The sequence below is a fragment of the Salvelinus fontinalis genome, chromosome 19 (assembly GCF_029448725.1).
Source record: "Salvelinus fontinalis isolate EN_2023a chromosome 19, ASM2944872v1, whole genome shotgun sequence".
Taxonomy (NCBI): Eukaryota; Metazoa; Chordata; class Actinopteri; order Salmoniformes; family Salmonidae; genus Salvelinus; species Salvelinus fontinalis.
In genome coordinates this window covers 20,382,633-20,406,899 of record NC_074683.1, presented here as the reverse complement: position 1 = coordinate 20,406,899, position 24,267 = coordinate 20,382,633, and the positions used below count along the sequence as shown (strand labels likewise).

General features: G+C 40.3%; 1 protein-coding gene and 1 non-coding gene across 3 annotated transcripts; both read left to right on the top strand.

Annotated features, from left to right (window-relative positions):
- Positions 1-3,126: 3,126 nt before the first annotated feature.
- On the top strand, positions 3,127-3,208 carry trnas-cga (transfer RNA serine (anticodon CGA)). Its single transcript has one exon. It is a non-coding gene; the product is annotated as a tRNA-Ser (tRNA).
- Positions 3,209-3,760: 552 nt separating this feature from the next.
- On the top strand, positions 3,761-24,170 carry nabp1a (nucleic acid binding protein 1a). 2 transcript variants are annotated; one of them, XM_055871021.1, is made up of 7 exons: positions 3,761-4,795; positions 4,869-4,919; positions 5,118-5,256; positions 5,753-5,824; positions 8,499-8,580; positions 18,116-18,179; positions 23,134-24,170. In XM_055871021.1, exons 1-7 carry the CDS (start codon positions 4,702-4,704, stop codon positions 23,334-23,336), a joined length of 705 nt encoding a protein of 234 aa, XP_055726996.1. In that variant the 5' UTR covers positions 3,761-4,701; the 3' UTR covers positions 23,337-24,170. The 2 variants fall into 2 exon arrangements, with proteins under 2 accessions (XP_055726996.1, XP_055726997.1); XM_055871022.1 differs by lacking the exon at positions 4,869-4,919 and having other exon boundaries at positions 3,763-4,795.
- Positions 24,171-24,267: the final 97 nt, after the last annotated feature.

Genomic DNA, 24,267 nt, shown 5'->3' with positions numbered 1-24,267 from the left:
GCATTATATTAGCTTAATACAATAGCCAACCACACAGCAGCATTGATTCATGCACGTTAGCGATAGCGAATAAACCAGCAAAAGATATTACATTTTTCACTAACCTTCTCAAAACTTCATCAGATGACAGTCCTATAACATCATATTACACAATACATATATGGTTTGTTCGAAAATGTGCATATTTAGCGGCACAAATCGTGGTTATACAATGAGAATAGTGGCCAAGCTGCAAACAAAATGTCGGGAGAAATCTTGGGAGAGGCACCTAATCTAATCAATAACTAATCATAAACTTGACTAAAAAATACAGGTTGGACAGCAAATGAAAGATACATTAGTTCTTAACTAGGCAAGTCAGTTAAGAACAAATTCTTATTTACAATGACGGTCTACAATGAATAAAAGTCCCATGATGGTAGTGACTGCCCATTACTGAGTACCACTTATTAACCATCATTTATTCACATTACTTCATTAAAATATTTCAGTTGTTGGGTATATTACATTTGTAATATTTTATGACTTTATTATTTCATTCTAAGTCATCATCTCATCTATATAGAGCTGCTGCTTATGTTGTCTGACAAAATCACTATTTTAGTAAATAAGGCATACTTTTATGACTGCTAAATACCAACAATCAATCACTTAGATCATGTATTTTCAGGTACAGATACCTCGTGAAGCAACTGCTTTCTATCCCTTTCGATAGCGCATTCTTCTGTCTCTTCTCTCCATGTCTGCCCGACACTAACCTAACGTAGTAACAGGCGTAAAAGAAACACACTGGCACACAATGGCTTATGGTCATTGTAATTAAATACCCCGTTTTATGTGCTAAACTATGTAGAATTTTGTCCTGTTGGAAACTACAACTCCCTACTACATCGCACAGTTCTGGGCTTGATCTGATTTATCGCTTGAAAAACTATGCAATGTGCGCATTGAGCTCACAGAAAAAAACAGAAGGAAATGGAATTCAAATAATTGAAGCGACATCGGTCAATAAATTGTTTAAAAAATGAAAAATAACCAACATTTCGGTTAATCACTCAGGACTAATATGCAGAAAAATATACCTATTTTTTTAACAATGAATTAAGCATAATGAGGGCCTCCTGATTGGCGCAGCGGTCTAAGGCACTGGATCACAGTGTTGCATCATCACTACAGCCTGGGGTTCGATCCCAGGCTATGTCACAACCAGCCGTGACCGGGAGTCCCATATGGCGGCGCACAATTGGCCCAGCGTCATCTGGCTTAGGGGAGGTTTTGGCCGGGGAGGGGGCTTTACTTGGCTCATCGCGCTCTAGCGACTCCTTGTGGTGGGCCGGGCACCTGCAGGCTGACAATGGTCATCAGTTGAACAGTGTTTCGTCCGACAACATTGGTTCAGCTGGGTTAAGCAAGCGGGTGTTAAGAAGTGAGGTTCATGTTTCGGAGGACGCATTACTCGACCTTCACCTCTCCCGAGCCCGTTGTGGAGTTGCAACGATGAGACAAGATCATAATCATGAAAAAGGCGGTAAAAAAAAAATAATTCAGTATAATCATTTTGGCTCTAGACTGCAGGAAAACGCTGTTTCAGTTTTTTTTTAAATAATAAATTCTCCATCTTTAGGATGGGGGGGCCTAGCACCACTCGAGACAACTTCCCAGCAATCCTCACGTACTTTGTGCCCCCTCACCTTTTTGAGGTGCATGACGCCCCTGGACGCAGATACATAATTTTATCCACAAGTTAATCTAACTCTGGGGAAGCAGATAAAGGGCTTCATTGCCAAAATCCCAAACTATCCATTTAACGTTGCATACATACTAAAAAGCATATATTTATGCTGTGACATTCATTATTAAGAAAATTAGATTGATTCTCATTCAGAAAGATCAAACTTCACATCTCATGTTTGTTCCATGCATGCCAAACAGTAATTGGAAGACATCAGTTGGAGGATACCAGAGTAGTTGGTCTTTGTCTCCCCCTAGTGTTTTGTTTTCTTAATAAAACTCTCTCTATTTTTGTCTTGCAGAACATCACAAAAGGTAGGTGACTATGGAAAGTTTAGCCTACTAATGAAATAAAACATTAAACAAACTCAAGTTTCATGTGGACTCTATGGTTAAAGAAAACGCGGATTGCTTTGTGGTATGGCTCTAAGGTTAGCACATTTTAATTGGACAGACATCGGTTGGTATGGTAAAAATCTGAACACACTACCAGCACTTTGAAAAGTTGATGTACATCTTACAAAATATACATGCAAAATGTAAAGTGCTGGTCCCAGGTTTCATGAGCTTAAATAAAAGATCCCTGAATTTTTCCATATGCACAAAAAGCTTATTTCGCTCTATTTTTGTGCACAAATTTGTTTAAATCCCTGTTAGTGCTCAAGATAATCCATCCACCTGACAAGTGTGGTAGTATATCAAGAAGCTGATTAAACTACATGATCATTACACAGGTGCACCTTGTACTGGGGACAATAAAAGGCCACTCTAAAATGTGCAGTTTTGTCTGTAATGAAGCACTTTTGTTGGGAAAAACTAATTCTGATTGGCTTGGCCTTGCTCCCCAGTGGGTTGGGCCAGTCTCCCAAGTGGCTACGCTCCTGCCCAGTCATGCGAAATCCATAGATTAGGGCCTAAGGAATTTATTTCAGTTGACAGATTTCCTTATATGAACTGTAACACTGCAAAATCTTTGAAATTGTTGCACGTAGCGTTTATATTTTTGTCCAGTATATTTATCATTTCCTGTGGATATATTCTCACATTCCTAAGTGCAAAAAGTATATCATTTTCAGAAACATTCTGGCTTGTAGAGTTCGTCAGAGGAAACTTTCCTGATCAAAACGCAAATTTTTGCTCGAGGTAGAATTCAATGCAATTCAAAGTCGGGTCTTCTGGTTAGGTAAGCACATTCTGCTGCTAGGCAATAATACAAAAGCAATTGGACGCGAATTAATAGTTGTGCAAAAATACATCCAAATGGTTTTGTTATTAAACTCACCTGGTTCGAGATAGTAGAACGTTATCACAAAGTATACGACGAGCATAGAACGTTATAGCAAAGAGTTTAAAACTAACTTTAAATAGTCCTATTTCTCTTACTCTTTTTATCAAGTCACGGTGGCCGAGAGGTTAAGGCGTTGGACTCGAAATCCAATGGGGTTTCCCCGCACAGGTTCGAATCCTGTTCGTGACGAATTTTTGTAGAGATTTGACTGTTGCTAATTTATTTCATTTTGAGATGTAGTTTACCCAAATCGAAAATATATATTTAACAGAGTAAATGCCGTCATTTGGCATACCGAACATACACAACAGTATCATAACCAAGAAAAAATATATGAACTACATGGTATATTGGATATAGATATAATTTAACATTATAGCATAAGTGCACAGCACACTTGATAACACTACTGTACAATGTGATACAATGTGACTAGCACTGTAAATTAAACCTCACAAGTTATCTTTTGTCGCGTGGCCGTCTGGATACATCTTTAAAGATAGCGTATTGCAAAAGTCAATATAATATTGATATGCACCAAATTATGCACTGCTAGATCAGCCAAAGCTAATAATTAATAATAATACTAATAATAAATTAGACAAAGGGTTTAAAATAAATCGGGAGAGGGGGTATAGTCAGTGATTATTTGTGGTTTTGAAACTGAAGAAAAAATACCCTCCCGTGCACCCCTTTCTAGCCAGTGAAATGGAATGGTCGGGTGTATTTATTCGACCGGCGAAACACGTTGACGTAGTTTGGGGGGCATTGTTTGAAGAGCAGGGGAAGCGTGCCACAGTTGTCTAGATTTAAGCTCGCCGATAATTTTCTTTAGCCACAATTCAAGTCTAATTACTAGCAACACTTGAATTTACGTTTATCAAATAATTATATATAGCGGCCATGTATTAGCAACATAGACACGTACGAGTTTGTGTTGTAACAAAGCTGAAGTTGGACAGCTAACGTTAGCTAGTGCTACTTCCTCCATCAGACTAGAAATTAGTGTTAATGTTAGCTATACTTTATAATTGAGCCAACATCAGTCTTGTTCGCTATGTAAGTAGCTAGCTAGTTCAAGTAAAGCACAAGTCTTGCGTAGTCTTGTGTAAACTCACCATTGTGAGAATGTTCAGGCTAACGTTACTGCTGTAGCTAGTTAGCACCAGATGAGGAAAGAGAACTGAATTGTCAGGCGTAATTTTTTTGTTGGCGTTCATATTTTTTTATTCACCATTAACTGGTGTTTTAGATTAATACTTAGCACAGCAAGCATATCGTTCAATGTAGTTGGCTAGCTTTATGTAGTGATTTTTTTTAACGTTTAACTAAGATTGTTCTAGCAGGAAGTACAGTAACCTTAAGAGAATAGCTTGGTAGAAAATGGAGTAAAGCAGTTACAGTAGTCCATCCATTGAAAAGCAAAAGTAACGTTAGCTTGTTATCCTTTGAGGCCAGCTTTATACATCGGGAACCCCACATCTCCTTTGTTTCAGGTTGTGGCAAAAAAACTTTTTCAAATAACTTTGTATAGACCGCTAGCAAGTTATGACAATCCCTTTATGTTGAAAACTAACGTTAGCTGGCTAGTTTGCTGCTAGCTACCGACCGAATGCTGCTACCGATTGCATAGCTTCCTAGGCAGCTTGCTAGCGTGTCACTTTCCCAACTGCATCCTAAAGATGTCGAACGCCATAAACGAAGGTCTGTTCTTGATAAAAGACGTGAAGCCTGGATCGAAAAATTTAAATATCGTATTCATTGTTTTGGAAATAGGTAAGTTGGTGGAGATAACAATGTCGTGTTTCTCGTGTCATGTCAACCTAGATTCGTTACCGTTTTCTTAAAGGGCCAGAGGAACAATTGAGTCGATTGTGCAACTTAGTGCAAACATGTAATCGTGAGTATAAAATGGCATACAATTACCTGTATTTTTGTTTGTTTTTGCTTTGGACATGTCATGTTCTGACAGGGTGCCATATTACAGCCATGAGGACTTGGTCACCCATCACAAAGGCTATGTAGAAGAGCAATGTTTATTGCATTGCTTTTCTAAAGGGATAACTTCACTTGCTCTTATTCTGTTATAATATGTTAGGACGGGTAACCAAGACGAAGGATGGCCATGAGGTGCGTTCCTGCAAGGTAGCGGACAAGAGCGGAAGCATCGCCATCTCTGTCTGGGACGAGCTGGGCAGCCTCATTCAGCCTGGGGACATTATCCGGCTGACCAGAGGGTATTGACCCCCACTCACACCCATTGGGCTTACTGCAATGATTCTCATCTCTGGCATTGTCTACCCCCATGGTTGTACATTTTGTTCTAGCCAAGCACAATAACATCCCATTTAGCTACTCATTAAGCTATTGGATATGTTTAATCAGGTGTGGTTTTACTGGACTAGAACAGAAATGCAACTTTGGCAGGACCTGAGGATTGGAGATGAGAAACACTGCATGACAGGCCTTGACTGATATGAGCAGTTAGTATATGGAGCATACACTCCCCTGAGCACCTGCACAGGCTTACCATTGATTCTGTTATGACAAGAATCTTAGAAAAGTGAATAGAAGTATAGCAAAATGTGTTAGTCAAAAAACCATGCTCATGAAAACCCATGAGCTGTTTTCCCCTCTGGAATATAATTAAAATTATGAAGTTAATGGAACTGATCCCAACCCCAGTACTTTGTTAGCTAGATACAGAGTCTTGACTTTCCTCCATCTCTGCAGCTACGCATCCATGTGGAAGGGCTGCCTGACCCTGTACACTGGAAGAGGTGGAGACCTGCAGAAGATCGGAGAGTGAGTACAGTCTATTTATACCACCAGGAACTTCCTGTATTTCACGAGAATTCAACTGGCCACTTGACGCACTCTTTATGATTTAATGATGCATAAAAGCAGAGAACACAAAGTGAGACTTTTTTTGGGGGAAAACACTCTGGTTAGGGTAGTATTGATGACTCATGTTGAAAAAGTGGTAGTGTAGGAGTCTCATACCAAGAAAAGCAGAAAATAACAACACTGATATCATGGTATGGGTAGCATTCAACAGGCCTGAAATTTGATGAAATAAAAAAAAGTATCTGAACTTGTCCAATAAGAGTGCTTGTTTTTCAAAAATGTTGCCTGAAAAAAGTACTAATGTGCAACCCCACTGCCCCTCCGGTATTGTATTGTAAACATGTCTTGTTCTATCAAACAAAACATGTCTGTTCTTACATCTATCTACAATAGTTGAGCAACAGGAATCGCATTTAGTTTAGGAATACAGAAGGTTATATTGCTTTGAAATAGGTTTGGCGATAGTACGATAGCATCGTTTATCGACAATAATTGACAGCCATGGTCGATGTTGACGACATCGTAATGTGACAAGATGGTTTAGCGTATTTGAGTGGCGCCACACAGTACATTTTTGTCTTGCAGGGCAGGGCAGCACACAAGTGACATTCTGAGTATGCCTATTCCTATATGCTATAGCCCATTTCAATAATTTTTGTATAGCCTACAGAATGTAAGAGGAATGTAATCCTGAAATAACAGAGAATTCCACCAAATCAGCACAAAATGTCCAGTTTTATAACGCACTCTTTTAACTATTTGTTTAAAAAAAACTTAGCCTATGTTCCATTCTCTCTCCATTCGATAGGCTATGAATATAACTGAAGGCTACGCTTCATCGTTTTATGCATGGCTTTCTCCCGATCAATGAATTATTTGAAAGCCTTAAGGTAGGATTAATAACGAGCACAAACAATATCAATAGCCTATAGAAAAAGCTAATGACCATTTTATTGAAGTTTAACCGTTATTATGAAATAAATTATCCATGCGGGCTGGGAAAATTCCCCCATGCAAGGTTGAAAACCAAATTGGCCAATTACCTATCCTCCAATTAGGCCTATCATAAAAGCTTTAAAACCAGTTTAAGTTATGAACATGAGCTTATTTCCCAAGTATTCTAGCCTATCAGTGTTCTCCTAAAGTTGTTGTGGCTTTCAAAAATAACAAGAATGAAAGTCTGTAACCTAAGCCAAGGCATAGGCTATTCTCAAGCACTGCTTTGAGAGATGGAATAAACAACATTTATTCTTCTATTTTGAGGCAAATAAAGCAATTATTATCCAGTTCTGAAGACTGTAGACTGCTTCTATCCAGGCCATGATGTAGGCCTAAAACCTAGCTCACTACGGTAAGACAGCCCGTTCATCATCAGTCACTGCTCCATCATGTGCAAGCCACACAGATATACAACTGTTCTGCTCCTCCACCAGCAGGGAACATTAGAAAAAATGTGCTATTGCCTGCACTGCCCATGCTTTCAACCACATTGACTTATGTCATGATTCGTCCTGTTGCATTAGGTTTCACGCTATAGCCCACCCTTCGTTTTAGGAGTTATTTTTTTCCCAACAAAAAAATAAATACATTTGTGGGTGGCCAATCGGGGCGATAACGTCGTATATCAATGTTTTATGGGTACATAATCATGATAGGACAAAGGTTGACATCGCCCAACCCTGCTTTGAAATACAGGTTTAATGTATACTGAACAAAAATATAAACGCATGTAAATGTAAAGTGATGGTCCCATGTTTCAGGAGCTGAAATAAGACTCCCAGTTTTCTATACGCACAAAAAGCTTATTTCTCCCCAATTTTGTGCAAAAATGAGTTAACATCCCTGTTAGTGAGCATTTCTCCTTTGCCACGATAATCAATCCACCTGACAGGTGTGGTATATCAAGAAGCTGAATAAACTGCATGATCATTACACAGGTGCACCTTGTGCTGGGGACAATAAAAGGCCTCTATAAAATGTGTGGTTTTGTCACACAATGCCACATATGTCTCAAGTTGAGGGAGCGTGCAATTGGCATGATGACTGCAGGAATGTCCACCAGAGCTGTTGCCAGAGACTTGAATGTTCATTTCTCTAACATAAGCCGCCTCCAACGTGGTTTTAGAGGATCTGGCAGTACATCCAACCGGCCTCACACCGCAGACCATGTGTAACCATGCAAGCCCAGGACCTCCACATCTGGCTTCTTCACCTGCGGGATTGTCATGAGACTGGACAGCTGATGAAACTGAGGAGTATTTCTGTCTGTAATGAAGCCCTTTGTCGGGCCTGGCTCCCCAGTGGTTAGACCTATACCCACCCATGGCTGCTCCTCTGCCCAGTCATGTGAAGTCCATATATTGGTGCAGAAGGAATTTATTTAAAATGACTGTTCCTTATATAAGCTGTTACTCAGTAAAATTGTTGAAATTGTTGCATGTTGCTTTTTGTATTTCTTCAGTATAGTTTCAAGCTGGCTACATTACATTGTTTTAATGCTTTTCGGTACAAGTTGATGCATGCAACATTACTTGAATGTGCTGGGTTACTTTTAAATATCAATGACATGCATGCAGTATTAAAACACAGGGTTAATGTTCCTAACATTCACTAAATGTATTCCCTCCCATAGGTTTTGCATGGTGTATTCCGAAGTGCCTAACTTCAGTGAGCCCAACGCAGATCTGCTAGCCCAGAACCAGCAGAACAAGACTGTAAGTACCTATACCCTACCCTGGTCCCAGATCTATTTGTTCTGTCTTGCTAACTCTTATGGGCATTGTTATTGCCAAACATGTTGGCTATCCAGCACAAACAGCTATGTGACCAGGCTAACGGTAGCTCACCTCAGATTGCTCAAGAGGGTTGGTTAATTAATATATATCAAATCCCGTTAGCGGGATCGATTTCACAACATCTGGTGAAATTGCAGAGCGTGAAATAAAAAAAAATAGAAATGATTTGAAATATTTAACTTACATACATTCACAAGTGCAATACAACAAATTAAAGCTTAACTTCTTGTTAATCTAGGTACCGTGTCAGATTTCAAAAAGGCTTTACGGCGAAAGCAAACCATGCGATTATCTGAGGACAGCACCCCATCAAACAAACACATGACAATCATATTTCAACCCGCCAGGCGCGACACAAAACTCAGAAATAACGATATAATTCATGCCTTACCTTTGAAGAGCTTCTTCTGTTGGCACTCTACTATGTCCCATAAACATCACAAATGGTCCTTTAGTTCGATTAATTCTGTCGTTATATCTCCAAAATGTCAATTTATTTGGCGCGCTTGATTCAGAAAAACACCGGTTCCAACTCGCCCAGCATGACTACAAAATATCTAAGTTACCTGTAAACTTTGTCCAAACATTTCAAACAACTTTCCTAATCCAACTTTAGGTATTTTAAAACGTAAATAATCGATAACATTTAAGACAGGATGAACTGCGTTCAATAGCGGATAAAATGATTGTGGAGCGAGCTTTAGGTCACGCGCCCCAACAAAAACAGTCCACTTCGCTATACACCCAGAAAGGAAATGGCTGCTTCTTAATTTCTCAAAAGAAAAACATCAACCAATTTCTAAAGACTGTTGACATCTAGTGGAAGCTATAGGAACTGCAAGCATATTTATATTAAAATGGGCTTGCCATAGAAAACCAATGGAAAACAGATTGACCTCAAACATTTTTCCCTGAATGGATTGTGCTCGGGGCTGTCTAGCAATGATCAACAACCAACCTGAAAGAGCATGAAAAATTATTTAAATAATGTGCTAATAATTAATTGTACAATCCTGGTGTGCAAAGTTCTAAGAGATTTACCCAGAAAGAGTCTATATGATTGAAACAGACTTTAAGTAACTCAAAAGGACAACACGTTTCTGAGAGAATCTGGTACTTAATGATATCAAAGAAATATGTTGAAGATCCTGAAATTCTTGTGAAATTATTTCTTACAGCACTTCAGATCTCAGGTGACACTGTTGACAAAATCAAACTTCGAGATACAGTGGGGCAAAAAGTATTTAGTCAGCCAACAATTGTGCAAGTTTTCCCACTTAAAAAGATGAGGCCTGTAATTTTCATCATACGTACACTTCAACTATGACAGACAAAATGAGGGAAAAAATTAGGGAAAATCACATTGTAGGATTTTATAATTTATTTATTTGCAAATTATGGTGGCAAATAAGTATTTGGTCACCTACAAACAAGCAAGATTTCTGGCTCTCACAGACCTGTAACTTCTTTAAGAGGCTCCTCTGTCCTCCACTCGTTACCTGTATTAATTGCACCTGTTTGAACTTGTTATCAGTATAAAAGACACCTGTCCACAACCTCAAACAGTCACACTCCAAACTCCACTATGGCCAAGACCAAAGAGCTGTCAAAGGACACCAGAAACAAAATTGTAGACCTGCACCAGTTTGGGAAGACTGACTCTGCAATAGGTAAGCAGCTTGGTTTGGCGAAATCCTGCAGTGCCAGACGTGTCCCCCTGCTTAAGCCAGTACATGTCCTGGCCCGTCAAGTTTGCTAGAGAGCATTTGGATGATCCAGAAGAAGATTGGGAGAATGTCAGATGAAACCAAAATATAACTTTTTGGTAAAAACTCAACTCGTTGTGTTTAGAGGACAAAGAATGCTGAGTTGCATCCAAAGAACACCATACCTACTGTGAAGCATGGGGGTGGAATCATCATGCTTTGGGGCTGTTTTTATGCAAAGGGACCAGGACGACTGATCCGTGTAAAGGAAAGAATGAACGGGGCCATGTATCGTGAGATTTTGAGTGAAAAACTCCTTCCATCAGCAAGGGCATTGAAGATGAAACGTGGCTGGGTCTTTCAGCATGACAATGATCCCAAACACACCTCCTGGGCAATGGAGTGGCTTCGTAAGAAGCATTTCAAGGTCCTCGAGTGGCCTAGCCAGTCTCCAGATCTCAACCCCATAGATAATCTTTGGAGGGAGTTGAAAGTCCGTGTTGCCCAGCAACAGCCCCAAAACATCACTGCTTTAGAGGAGATCTGCATGGAGGAATGGGCCAAAATACCAGCAACAGTGTGTGAGAACCTTGTGAAGAGTTACAGAAAACGTTTGACCTCTGTCATTGCCAACAGAGGCTTTATATAACAAAGTATTGAGAAACTTTTGTTATTGACCAAATACTTATTTTCCACCATAATTTGCAAATAAATTCATAAAAAATCCTACAATGTGGTTTTCTGGATTTGTTTCTCCTCATTTTGTCTGTCATAGTTGAAGTGTACCTATGATGAAAATTACAGGCCTCATATTTTTAAGTGGGAGAACTTGCACAATTGGTGGCTGACTAAATACTTTTTTGCCCCACTGTATGAGCGCCCAATCGTTGCCAAATTTTTGCATTCCTTAAAGATAAAATAATGGTTAAAAGCCTGGGTATAATCCTTCCTGCATGAATGGTCCAGTTCCCAAAGGAAATTGCAGAACAGTGCCAAGGTCTGTACCCACTCTTCAAGGTGAATAGATTAAAAGGGAAATGTGTAGCTCTCGTTGTCGATAAACTGTATATTGATAACGAATTGTGCCGAGACACTAGGACTATTTGTAATATTCTAAATATTACAAAATTCCCGGAGTTGACGAATAATAGATCACCCAATACTATCCATGGTAGGGATTGTAATATTTTCTGGGGGGGGAAACAATAAAATGCAACAATTGATAAAGAAATAAACTACACTATACCATTCAACACGGGGAATGTTGTAAAATAATTAGTATTCAACCTTCTTATAGTATTTATAAATAGATAAGACAGCATTAGAAAAAAGGATAATTATTGAAAAAAGAAATCAAGCCTGAAATGAGGTAGGAATCAACATGGTAGGAATAAAACAGAGAACATAAGGCACAGTTTGTCGGGTGTAAGGTGGGGTGTGTATTTTTGTGTTTGGGAAAAGTGGAGTGAAAAAGAAATGGTTGCAAATGTCAGAGCCCATGTGTGTCTATGAGCAGGAGTTGAGAGCTTTCAATTTTGTGCAGATATGGGATATACATTTTTAAAATTATAAGTCGTTAATTTATTATCCTATCGTGGTGGAACGGTCCCCAACTCTATACCCTAGACACGCACCTGAGCGACCCATACTCTCAGGAGAAGTCCTTATCTGTTTTATAGGCCTACTGCAAGTAGCCTATACCCAGCCAAGATGAAAATATAAATGCACTCAGACATCCACTAAAGCAGCACCGCCCTCTCAAGATTCTGAGCCTGCCTGGCAGAGTTGGGGCTTCAAAGCCTCTGGATGGGAGAGCATAATATTAAACTATTTTCTCAGTGCCCTGGTGGCACAAAATAATCTATGGTCTGACTGCTCAGCGACGCTTGGGGAAATGTTCACAATGGGGGACCTGTGTGTGTGTGCGTGTTTCAGGGGAAGGGGGTGTACCTGATCTCGAACAGCTAGGACTTGACATTGAGCAAGAATGGGAAGATTTGATTAACCAATGTTGCATGCCTTTTCAAACAGCTACAACTATGTATTTGCACATCAAGTCCTTTCTTGACTTGGATGGCACAACTACATCTGAGCTTGTTGTGTTTGTGGGGGAAGGGTGTGTGTTTATCCCACATCTGTTGCTATGGGGTAATGATGTTAGGGACGATATAGGATGAATCACAATTTTCAAAAATAATTGCTTGCCAAAAATGTACGTTTTGATCGCCATCCTGGTTATAGGTAACAATCCTTTGCATGAACTGCCCACATTTATTTGTTCATTGTGGAAATTAAGATGCGCAAGATTTTAAAAATGTGTTTGTGTTTAAACTGTATATAATACAATTGAGGTGAGGGTGTTGGAAATGCTTTTGGCTGTTGATATCCTTCTGTTATGTGTTTACTTGGATGACAACCCAACTTGGGATGGGGGAAGGTTTTAGCGGGTGGACAATTGGATGTTTACATAGTAGCAATGCAAATATCATGGTACAACTATATGGACACTCAATCATTGTTACTTTTTAACAGTAAGTTTACAAGTGTATATTATGATAAACAGAATTGGGTGCGGGGCGGCGGCAAAATTATTCTCCCATAGGCAAAGAAACTCAGAAGGGGTGACGATATTAATTAACAATTTTGATCCCAATGTGCAAATTGTCCAAACGGATCCGCAAAGTAGATGGATTATTTTAAATGTTTTATTGGATCATAAACAGATTTGGCTCATTTATTTATATGGTCCAAATAATGATCCATGCTTGTTTGAAAATTAATAATTATAATGTATATCAAACCTACAAGCAATACAAGATGTATCATTATGGTGGGAGATTTATAATACGGTTTTAAATACCTCAATGGACTGTAAAGGAAATCACACTACCAACTTTAACCCTCATGCACTTAAGGAGATCATTCATATAGATGCATTAGAACTGGAGGCTTAAATATCCTGACCTAGTGAGATCTACATGGTGGAGGCTCAATCAAGCTAGTCGTCTTGACTTCTTTCTTATGTCATTCTCGCTGGCACCAAAAGTTAGTGTTGATAGGGGACAGAATGCGGGCGGACCATCACATAATTGGCGTATACATTACTCTCACAGAATTTCCACGTGGGCGAGGATAATGGACATTTTTATCAAAGCCTATTGAATGTTAATTTGTTTTAGCTAGGACAGAATAATTTAACTGACTCTTTCTGAAGTAACATAGGTACAGCAGATCCCCATGTTGTATGGGACCATTTTAAATGTGCCTTTAGAGGCCCTGCAATTCAGTACTCATTTCTAAAACAAAAACAATTCAGGTCAAAAGTCCATATTAACAAAGGAAATAGGACTAACAGTACAAATGGCAATGCAAACTGTACCATAGAGGCTCAGAATAAGTTGGAGGAAAATAAAAATAAATGGAGGAGCTTATTTAAAGAGTATTGTTATAAGAAATAGTGAACTGGATGGAAATATGGGGGAAAATGTGCCCAATTTTTTTTTAATCTTCAATTTAGAAGTGTTACCAAAAATAATTTACTGAAACTTGTTACAAATTAGTCACCCATGATTCACAAACTATATTTTGACAGCGGAAGCAAAGTACTTTAAAATTGTATGGTTTTTGTTTGTCTCATCTAACCGACGCTGATTGTATGGATTTTTTTCCTATTAATAATGTAAAATGAACAGCTGCGCAGAGACTCATGAAGGCTGAATTAGAGGAGGAATTTCTTGATGCAATTAAAGCCTTTAAGTCCAGTAACTCCAGGGCTGGATGGCATACCCGTTGAGGTATACCAAACCTTTTTTGATATACTATGAGGACCTTTTTTATTAGCTTGTTTTCACCACTTCTATAAAATTGGTAGATTATCAGATACTCAACAATGTCTGATTTCATTTACTGAAACAGGACCCAAGTGGTAAAGTATAAAGATCCAGTCCCCCCCCCAAAAAAATGAAGGCCCCTTACACTTCAGTGTTGTGATGCAAAATGCATAGCGCTTGTTGTTGGATGTTATTCTACCTAATCAGACTTTTTTTAAACTTTTTTTTTTTTTTTTTTTACATGGACGGTACATTGGAAATAAGACAAGTACTGGAAACAATAGAACACTATCTGACTTGAAAAGATTTTTGATAAGTACAACTGGGATTTATATATAAATGCCTCGCATATTATAATTTTGGAGAATCTCTTATACAATGTGTTAAAGTTATGTATAGTAACCTTAGATGTAAAATGGTAAAGAATGGCTACTTCTCAAGTTTTAAATTGTCAAGAGGTGTAAAACAAGGTTGTCCACTATCGGCATATCCATTTATGGCCATCTAAATGTTAGCGATTTAAAATCAGGTCCAGCAATATCAAGGGACTATAAATCCAGGACTTGTACGCTGATTCATGTTTTCTTTTAAATCCACAATTTGGATCCCTCCACAGCCACATAGATGATATAGATACTTTTTATATACTGTAGTTTATTTCTTTATCAATTGTTGAATTTTGTTTCCGTTTTAATTTATTCACATTGAAGAGTGGGTACAGAACTTTGCTGCATTCTGCAATTTCCTTCAGGAGCTGATCATTCATGCCTATATACTGTACTATATTACGTATTGGATCACAAAAAAAATACTTTTACATTACTGTGTAGTTTACCAATAAAAGGGTCTGACGGTGATGTGAATATATTTTTCGGGAAATCATCTCACTAAAACACATTCTAATAAAATTAGTAAAAATGGATAAGATCTTGCTACCATAGACAGGAAAATGCCTGTATTTGTGTTAAGATCACCCTGAATAAGTCTGAGTCATATCCCAGTTGACCTATTTGCTTTATGGCTTTGCCTACACCTAGCAACCTATTTTTATTATATGAGCAAAAAATATTACATTTTACTTGGAAAAGCAAGCTAGATCAAATTAAACGGGCTTATTTATATAATGAATATGAATTCGGAGGGCAGAAATGAATAACCTCCACGGGATCGGTGTCTGTATACCGGGATGGTTGAGCTAATGTGATTAGCATGACAGTTGTAAGTAACAGCAAACTTTCCAGGGCGTAGACATGTCTTATATGGGCAGAAAGCTTAAATCCGTGTTAATCTAACTGCACTGTCCAATTTACAGTAGCTATTACAGTGAAAGAATACCATGCTATTGTTTGAGAGTGAAACAAACTTATCACGGCAACTGGTTTGATACATTCACCTCTGAAGGTAAATAATGTTCTTACATTCTGTAATCTTGCTCTGATTTGTCATCCTGAGGGTGCCAGAGATAACATGTAGCGTAATTTGGTTTGATCTATTTTTATATTCAAATGTAGGAACTGGGTTCTACAGTTTGAACCTCTGCTGTCTCTGGGTCCACACCCACCCCGCCCGGCTATCTAGATGTGTGAAAGTTTATTGTGTAAGCTAATGATCCATCATGTATGACATTCCTGGGAGTGTGTAAGCTAATGATCCCTCATGTATGACATTCCCGGGAGTGTAAACTTTAATTTTGTATTACCATGTCTATGTTCTCTATAGGTATGTACTTGAAAATGTATCAATTGACCAATTTGGCACATTTGGGCAGACTTGATACAAAATATTGTCCAGTATTGCAATGATACTGGATCAATCTGAAACTTTGCACACTGCAAAATTGCAACTAAACTGCAATATTATATTATGGTCTTTCTCTTTCTCTCAAAGATGGAACAAAAAAAAATAATGTATACATACAGTGCATTTGGAAAGTACCCCTTGACTTTTTCCACATTTTGGTAGGTTACAGCTTTATTCTAAAATGTATGTATTTGTTTTTTTTCCCTCATTCTACACACAATACCCCATAATGACAAAGCAAAAAACAGTTTTTTTGCAAACGTATTAAATTAACAACATACCTTATTTACATAAGTATTCAGACCCTTTGCGATGTGATTCGAAATTGAGCTCAGGTGCATCCAGTTACCATTGATTATCCTTGATGATTGGAGTCCACCTGTGGAGAAATTCAGTTGATTGGACCTGATTTGGAAAGGCACACATGTCTATATAAGGTCCCACAGTTGACAGTGCATGTCAGAGTAAAAACCAAGCCATGAGATCAAAGGAGTTGTCCCTAGAGCTCAGAGACAGTATTGTCAAAGCATAGATCTGGGGAAGGGTACCAAAAAAATTCCTCACGAGTGAAGGTCCCCAAGAACACAGTGGCCTCCATAATTCTAAAATGGAAGAAGTTTGGAACCACCAGGACTCTTCCTAGAGCTGGCTGCCCGGCTTAACTGAGCAATTGGGGGAGAAGGACCTTGGTCAGGGAGGTGACCATGAATCTGATGGTCAGACAGAGCTCCAGAGTTCCTCTGTGGAGATAGGAGAACCTTCCAGAAGGTCAACCATCTCTGCAGCACTCCACCAATCACGCATTTTATGTTAGTGGCCAGACGGAAGCCACTCTCCAGTAAAAGGAAACCTGGCACCATCCCTACGGTGAAGCATGGTGGTGGTGGCAGCATCATGCTGTGGGGATGTTTTTCAGGGACTGGGAGACTAGTCAGGATCAAGGGTAAGATGAACGGAGCAAAATGCAGAGATCCTTGATGAAAACCTGCTCCAGTGCGCTCAGGACCTCAGACTGGGGACATGGTTCACCTTCGAACAGATCAACGACCCTAAGTACACAGCCAAGACAATGCAGGAGTGACTTCGGGACAAGTCTCTGAGTGGCCCAGCCAGAGCCCGGACTTGAACCCAATCGAACATCTGGAGGAACCGGAAAATAGTAGGGTGCAGCGCCGCTCCCCTTCCAACCTGCCAGAGCTTGAGAGGATCTGTAGAGAAGAATGGGAGTAATTCCCCAAATACAGGTGTGCCAAGCATGTAGCGTCATACCCAAGAAGACTTGAGGCTGTAATTGCTACCTTAGGTTCTTAAACAAAGTACAGAGTAATGGGTCTGAATACTTGTTGTTTTTGCTTTGTCATTATGGGGTATTGTGTGTAGATTGATTAGGGGATATTAACAATTTAATAATTTTTAGAATAAGGCTGTAGAGTAAAAAATGTGAAACTTCAAGGGGTCTGAATACTTTCCGACTGCACTGTGTATTTACAAAAAAAAGATATGGGGGATTGGAAATAATGCAGACAATTACATTGTTGGAAGCTGCAATATTAAAGCTGATCTAACCCTCCCACTTGCAGCTGTAAACGCTGCCAAAGGTGACTCTAACATGTATTGACTCAGACGTTTAATACTTATCTAATCAAGATATATGGGTGTTTTATTTTTTATGTCAAATGTTAGAATTTTCCTTCCACTTTGACATTTGTATTTAGTGTAGATCATTGACAAATCCATTTTAATCCCACTTTGTAACACCAAAAAATGTGGGAAAAGTAAAGGGGTGTGAATACTTTCTAAAGTCACTGTAAATCAGATGCTAATTGAAAAGCAAGAGCAACATCAACGGCAGACACTCTCTAGAAAAGGAAATGCTCAGAGTTTACACACCTAAATCAATGTTCTTTTGAAAGCACAAACAAAAATCTAATTCAAGTTTCAGAGAACAGGAATTGCCCATCTGTCTTAGACTCTACATGTGTAAAGTGTTTTTAGTTTTTAGAGTCTTAATGAGGTTAGTGGTTTAGTTATCCCCAAAATATTGAATGGTGTGAAGTGATGCTTAATGGACTTTTTTTATAGTGTTCTCTAATGCCCTCACCACGTCTCCACTTGCAGGGCAAATCGGATCAGAGGGGGAATTCTCCACCTAATCAGAATTCAGGTACACCTGCTCAGTCAGGTAAGTGATAATTGGGGTGGTGGGGCAGTTGATCTAGTCAGAAAATCCACAATGAATCACACTGTTTAATTTCACAAAGTTGTTCATATTGGCGTATAACAACTGAAATAAGTCTAGATTTCCAGGCTAGTTGAGGTCCAGGCCCAGTCCAGAAACATCCCCTACCCCCAGTGTAGATCTGAAAGTATTTGATGGGTATAAGCAATATGGGAGAAACTAAGTCCACCTAACCTATCAGGGGGAATTATTAGTTCTGTTTGATTAGATAGAGCCTTTGTACACACAACTGGGGCAGAAGCATTCGTGTTGTGCTATTTAAAGTAGAACCTGCTTTGACAACTGTGGAGAATGGCCGTTTCTATTCCGCTTAGCACGGCGCAGCGGAATCAATGACCTACGAGGTGAGATGTTACGCTGCTCTATTTTCTCTGTTTGTGGGGATGCGTTCTGCTACGTCCAGTCAACCAGAAAATGTTATGAGGGATAGGGGTTGCTTTAAATTGTCACGTTCACATGTTTTTGCTGCCTTTGTGTGTACAGAGTAAACCAGGTGACGGCCCACCACGTGAGCAGGTGAAGGCGGGGCACTGTTCTCTGGTATATTGTCAACAAAGAAGCCTGATGGATTGTTCAGAAACATGTATTCATTCCATAAAATGAATGTAAAAAATATTAACTAGATTTAGTTCTAAACTCAGAAAAAAAAAGAAACGTCTCTTTTTTAGGACCTTGTCTTTCAAAGATAATTTGTAAAAATCCAAATAACTTCACAGATCTTCATTGTAAAGGGTTTAAACACTGTTTCCCATGCTTGTTCAATGAACCATAAGCAATTAATGAACGTGGAACGGTCGTTAAGACACTAACAGTTTACAGACAGTAGGCAATTAAGGTCACAGTTATGAATGTTTAGGACACTAAATAGGCCTTTCTACGGACTCTGAAATACACCAAGAGAAAGATGCCCGGGGTCCCTGCTCATCTGCGTGAACGTGCCTTAGGCATGCTGCAAGGAGGCATGAGGACTGCAGATGTGGCCAGGGCAATAAATTGCAATTGCCGTACTGTGAGACGCTAAGACAGCGCTACAGGGAGACAGGACGGACAGCTGATCGTCCTCGCAGTGGCAGACCACGTTTAACACCTGCACAGGATCAGTACATCCGAACATCACACCTGTGTGACAGGCACAGGATGGCAACAACTGCCCGAGATACACCAGGAACGCACAATCACTCCATCGGTGCTCAGTCTGTCTGAGAGAAGCTGGACTGAGGGCTTGTAGGTCTGTTGTAAGGCAGGTCCACACCAGACATCACCGGCAACAACGTCGCCTATGGGCACAAACCCACCGTCGCTGGACCAGACAGGACTGGCAAAAAGTGCTCTTCACTGACGAGTCGGGGTTTTGTCTCACCAGTGGGGATGGTCGGATTTGCATTTGCATTCGTCAAATGAATGAGCGTTACACCGAGGCCTGTACTCTGGAGCGGGATTGATTTTGGAGGTGAATGGTCCTTCATGGTCTGGGGCAGTGTGTCACAGCATCATCGGACTGAGCTTGTCATTGCAGGCAATCTCAACACTGTGCGTTACAGGGAAGACATCCTCCCTCCCTGCAGGCTCATCCTGACATGACCCTCCAGCATGACAATGCCACCAGCCATACTGCTCATTCTGTTCGTGACTTCCTGCAAGACAGGAATGTCAGTGTTCTGCCATAGCCAGCGAGGAGCCCGGATCTCAATCCCATTGAGCACATCTGGGACCTGTTGGATCGGAGGGTGAGGGCTAGGGCCATTACCCCCAGAAATGTCCGGGAACTTGCAGGTGCCTTGGTGGAAGAGTGGGGTAACATCTCACAGCAAATCTGGCGCAGTACTTAATGCAGCTGGTGGCCTCACCAGATACTGACTTTTGATTTTGACCCCCCCTTTGTTCAGGGACACATTATTCCATTTCTGTTAGTCACATGTCTGTGGAACTTGTTCAGTTTGTCTCAGTTGTTGAATCTTATGTTCATACAAATATTTACACGTTACGTTTGCTGAAAATAAACAGTTGACAGTGAGGACGTTTTCTTTGCTGAGTTTATGCATTTTGTGTTGCTTATACCCATCAAATCCTCTCTGATCTAATGGGTTAGGCATGTCAATGTACATGGTCATACTTGATTTTGAACTTCTTTTTGCTAGTGCCAAATTAGGCCACCTACAAGTAACTGCCAAAATATAGGGAACCAACCGCGTCTTAACCTTTCTCCTACAATTTCTGTGGCCCTGTGGAAATATGATTAACACAATGATAACATCCCCATCAAAATCTGTCTATACTAGAGATGTTTTTTTTTGCATGGGCTGTCTCAATCCACTGCATCTGTTAATATCGCCCTTCTGTATCTGCGGTGAAAGGTGGCAGAGTTGGAGCTGTGTTGGTCAGACCATAAAACATCCCAAAAATCTTCTCACAAATGTCTAAAGCATCAGAACGGAGTGGCCTACAAACTATTATGACCCCTCTGTGGAAAGATGAGACTCTCACGAACATGATGGTGTTGCACTACGAACCCCACAAGTGTCACAGGACTTGTCTGAAGGTGGTGATAGTTTAGTGCCTAGAATAAGGGGTTAAATACATGTGTACGTAAAAAAATTATACGTTTGCTGATCTTTTATTTCTCCTATATAGGACAAACACTTCAGAACAAACGTATATATATATTTTTTAAACTTGTGGGGGAGTTTCTGTTCCATGTAGTGAATCTGTTATTTAAAGCATTTCTATGGGCTAATAGCAGAAACGCTAGAGTCAATAAAAATGTTTAAGCTTAATGCTTCTTGGCATGACCATCTTAAATCAATCCCATATGTTAGCTTATCCAGCTGCAGATTATGCACACTGACTCCTTGTGGTCTGCTAACTTAAAATACTCATTTACTTGCGTCTCGCATGGTAGTTTTGCATTTCAAATGCTATGTGCGTGCGCACCCTGTACACTTTTGTTATCGACTGAGTCAGTCGACTGTCTGCTCTACAAATCACCTTGCATCCTAAATAACTACTCAATACTATTTCTAGTTCAGTCAGTCACAATTTACCCTTGATGCATCACGATTTTGATGCTCTCCAACACGGCCATCCAACACGGCCATTATGTGTGTTACGCACACTAGCTCTGGTCCAGGGCGTTATGTTAACCACTGTTGCTTGTGCAGCTACCTAATACAACGCGGGACGCTCGCAAGTATGACTTTCAGGGGTAGGCAACCCTGGTACTTAAAGTTTCAGATTTAACCAACCTAGAAAACCAGGTGGGTTGAATTTAGGCAATCACTGACCTGAACAATTAGCTCAGTTGGTCAGGTGTGGCGCCTAGTTGGAACAAAATCTTGCATTATCTTCGGCACTCCAGGAGCAGGGATGCCTACCCCTGACCTAGCTTCTAATTCTAAATGTAATTTCATCATCTGTGCTGTTGGTGGCGGTAATGCACCATCCTCTCTCGCACCATTCGATATCTTGTCTCATTTCCTATGTCTCACAATGTCTGTGTTGTGTGAAGTTATCTGCTGGAGTCAGACTCTGAAAATAATAGCCTCCCCCGCAGGCCCTAAGCATGATGGAATGTTAATTGCTTAAATAACTCAAACCACACCTGTGTGGAAGCACCTGATTTCAACCTACTTTGTATCCCTCATTTACTCTAGTGTTTCCAATGCTTTAGCAGTTGCATGTGCACTATATGACTAAGTATGTGGACACCTGCTCATCGAACATCTCAGTCCAAAATCATGGGCATTAATATTGAGTTGGTTACCCCCTATGCTACTATAACATCCTCCACTCTTCTGGGAAGGTTTTCTGATGGATGTTGGAATATTGCTGCGGGGACTTGCTTCCATTCAGCCATGAGCGTTAGTGAGGTCGGGCACTGATGTTGGGCAATTAAGCCTGGCTCAGTCTGCGTTCCAATTCATCCCAAAGGTGTTTTTTTGAGGTCAGGTCTCTGTGCAGGCCAGTCAAGTTCTTCCACACACACATCTCGACAAACCATTTCTTTATGGACCGCAATTTATGCACAGGGGCAATGTCATGCTGAAACAGGAAAGGGCCTTCCCTAAACTGTTGCCACAAAGTTGGAAGAACAGAATCATCTAGAACACAGGTGTCAAACTCATTCCACGGGGGGCCGAGTGTCTGCGGGTTTTCGCTCCTCCCTTATACTTGATTGATGAATTAACATCACTAATTAGTTAGGAACTCCCCACACCTGGTTGTCTAGGGCTTTATTGAAAGGAAAAAACAAAAACCTGCAGACACTAGGCCCTCCGTGGAATGAGTTTGACACCCCTGATCTAGAATGTAATTGTATGCTGTAGCATTAAGATTTCTCTTCACTGAAACTAAGGCGTCTAGCCCGAACCATTAAAAAAAACAAAAAAAAAACAGCCCCAGACCTTTATTCCTCACCCAGCAGACTTTGCAGTTGGCGCTATGCATTCGGGCAGTTAGCGTTCTCCTGACATCCGCCAAACCCAGATTCATCGTGGACTGCCAGATGGTGAAGTGTGATTCATCACTCCAGAGAACACGTTTACACTGCTCCAGTCTAATTCCTCTATATAGTGTATGTCCATGTTTAACTGGAATTGTTAGTTTGGGTTTCTGAATGGCTGTCTCGCATATCTTTATTAAGTTGGTGCTACTGTTATCTAAGCATAGTGGACTCGTGCATTTTTGTATGTTTGGTCCATGGCGGGCGACCTTTCTGGCTTGCTGCTTTCATGTCAAGTTATGATGCTCATCTCTATGCCATGTCCATTGAAAGGATTAAGAAAGCGTTAGTCTGCTATATTTGATAAATGGACACATGTTTTCCCCTCCTATGTGATATACACAGTTGATCATGAATGCTGTTCTCAGCATTTTTGCCCATTCCCTTCTCTTCCCACAGGTAACGGTGCCATGATACCATTTGTCAACAACAACAGTTCTCCCTCCACTCCTCGTGATCCTGTCTTTGGGAGTGTGGGGCGGACTAACGGCCGTTCCCCTGGCAGCGCAGCTCCTCCAATGTCCGCTGTGGGACCTCCCAGTGCCCCCAAGCCTTCGGTCACTATTAGCAATGGCAGGGACCCCCGGCGTGCCAAGAGATGAAACTGGCATAAGGGAAAACTTTCCCCTGGCCTCTTAACCCCCCCCCCCCCCCCCTCCTCCTCCTCACTCTCCCTTCCATCTACCTTTTGAACAAGCCAGATCTGGCATTTGCAACATCACTGAAAAATACTAGTTTCTGATCTGCAGCTTATACTGGTTAACCTAGTTGACGTTGTCTTTCTCTAGTTGAGCTAATGTTTGTTGGTTATGCCATCAGTTGCATAAAGCACCTCACTGAATAATTGTGACCTAAACATGAACACAGTAGCAGGACTTGCAAAGCTCTTGACATAAAGTATGTATACCCCCTTCCACCACCACCATAATTGCCAATTTTGTGCCAATGTTATTGACAACCCTCCCTGTGCCTCTCTCGCCTATCTTGTTGGCTGAAACTATACACCCTACTTGACCACTAGATGCACTTTCTTCTCTTTAAGTCAAAGTGAATGCATCACTAATTTGATTTAGGAACTGATTACTGCTGATGGGGAAAGCCTTACGTAGGCGCAACAACTTTTTGGACAGAATTAACTAACAAACCCCCCTTGGGAGGATCTACTCCCTTCTCAACCAAAACATATCAAAAGTGACTGAAAAGAAGGTGATAGTTTGATTTTTAAAGGTAGGTCGCTTAGATTTAGTTGAATGGCTACAGTTTTCATGAGGGCTAGTTTATTTGCTGCCCAGTTATGAACAATACGTTTGTTAGGTGGGAACACTTAAGAGGTTCACCCAAATATATTTTACTGCCATTTTGATTTCTATTTCATCTCTTGAGATACAGATGGTGAAGTAGCTAATGAGTGCAATAAATAATATTGTCACATTTAACTCTAGCTATGTTCCTCATTCTGTCAAACAACTTTAATCAAGACTGAGTAATACATTTCATCTGTTTTATCACATGGACACATTTCCAATGAATGAC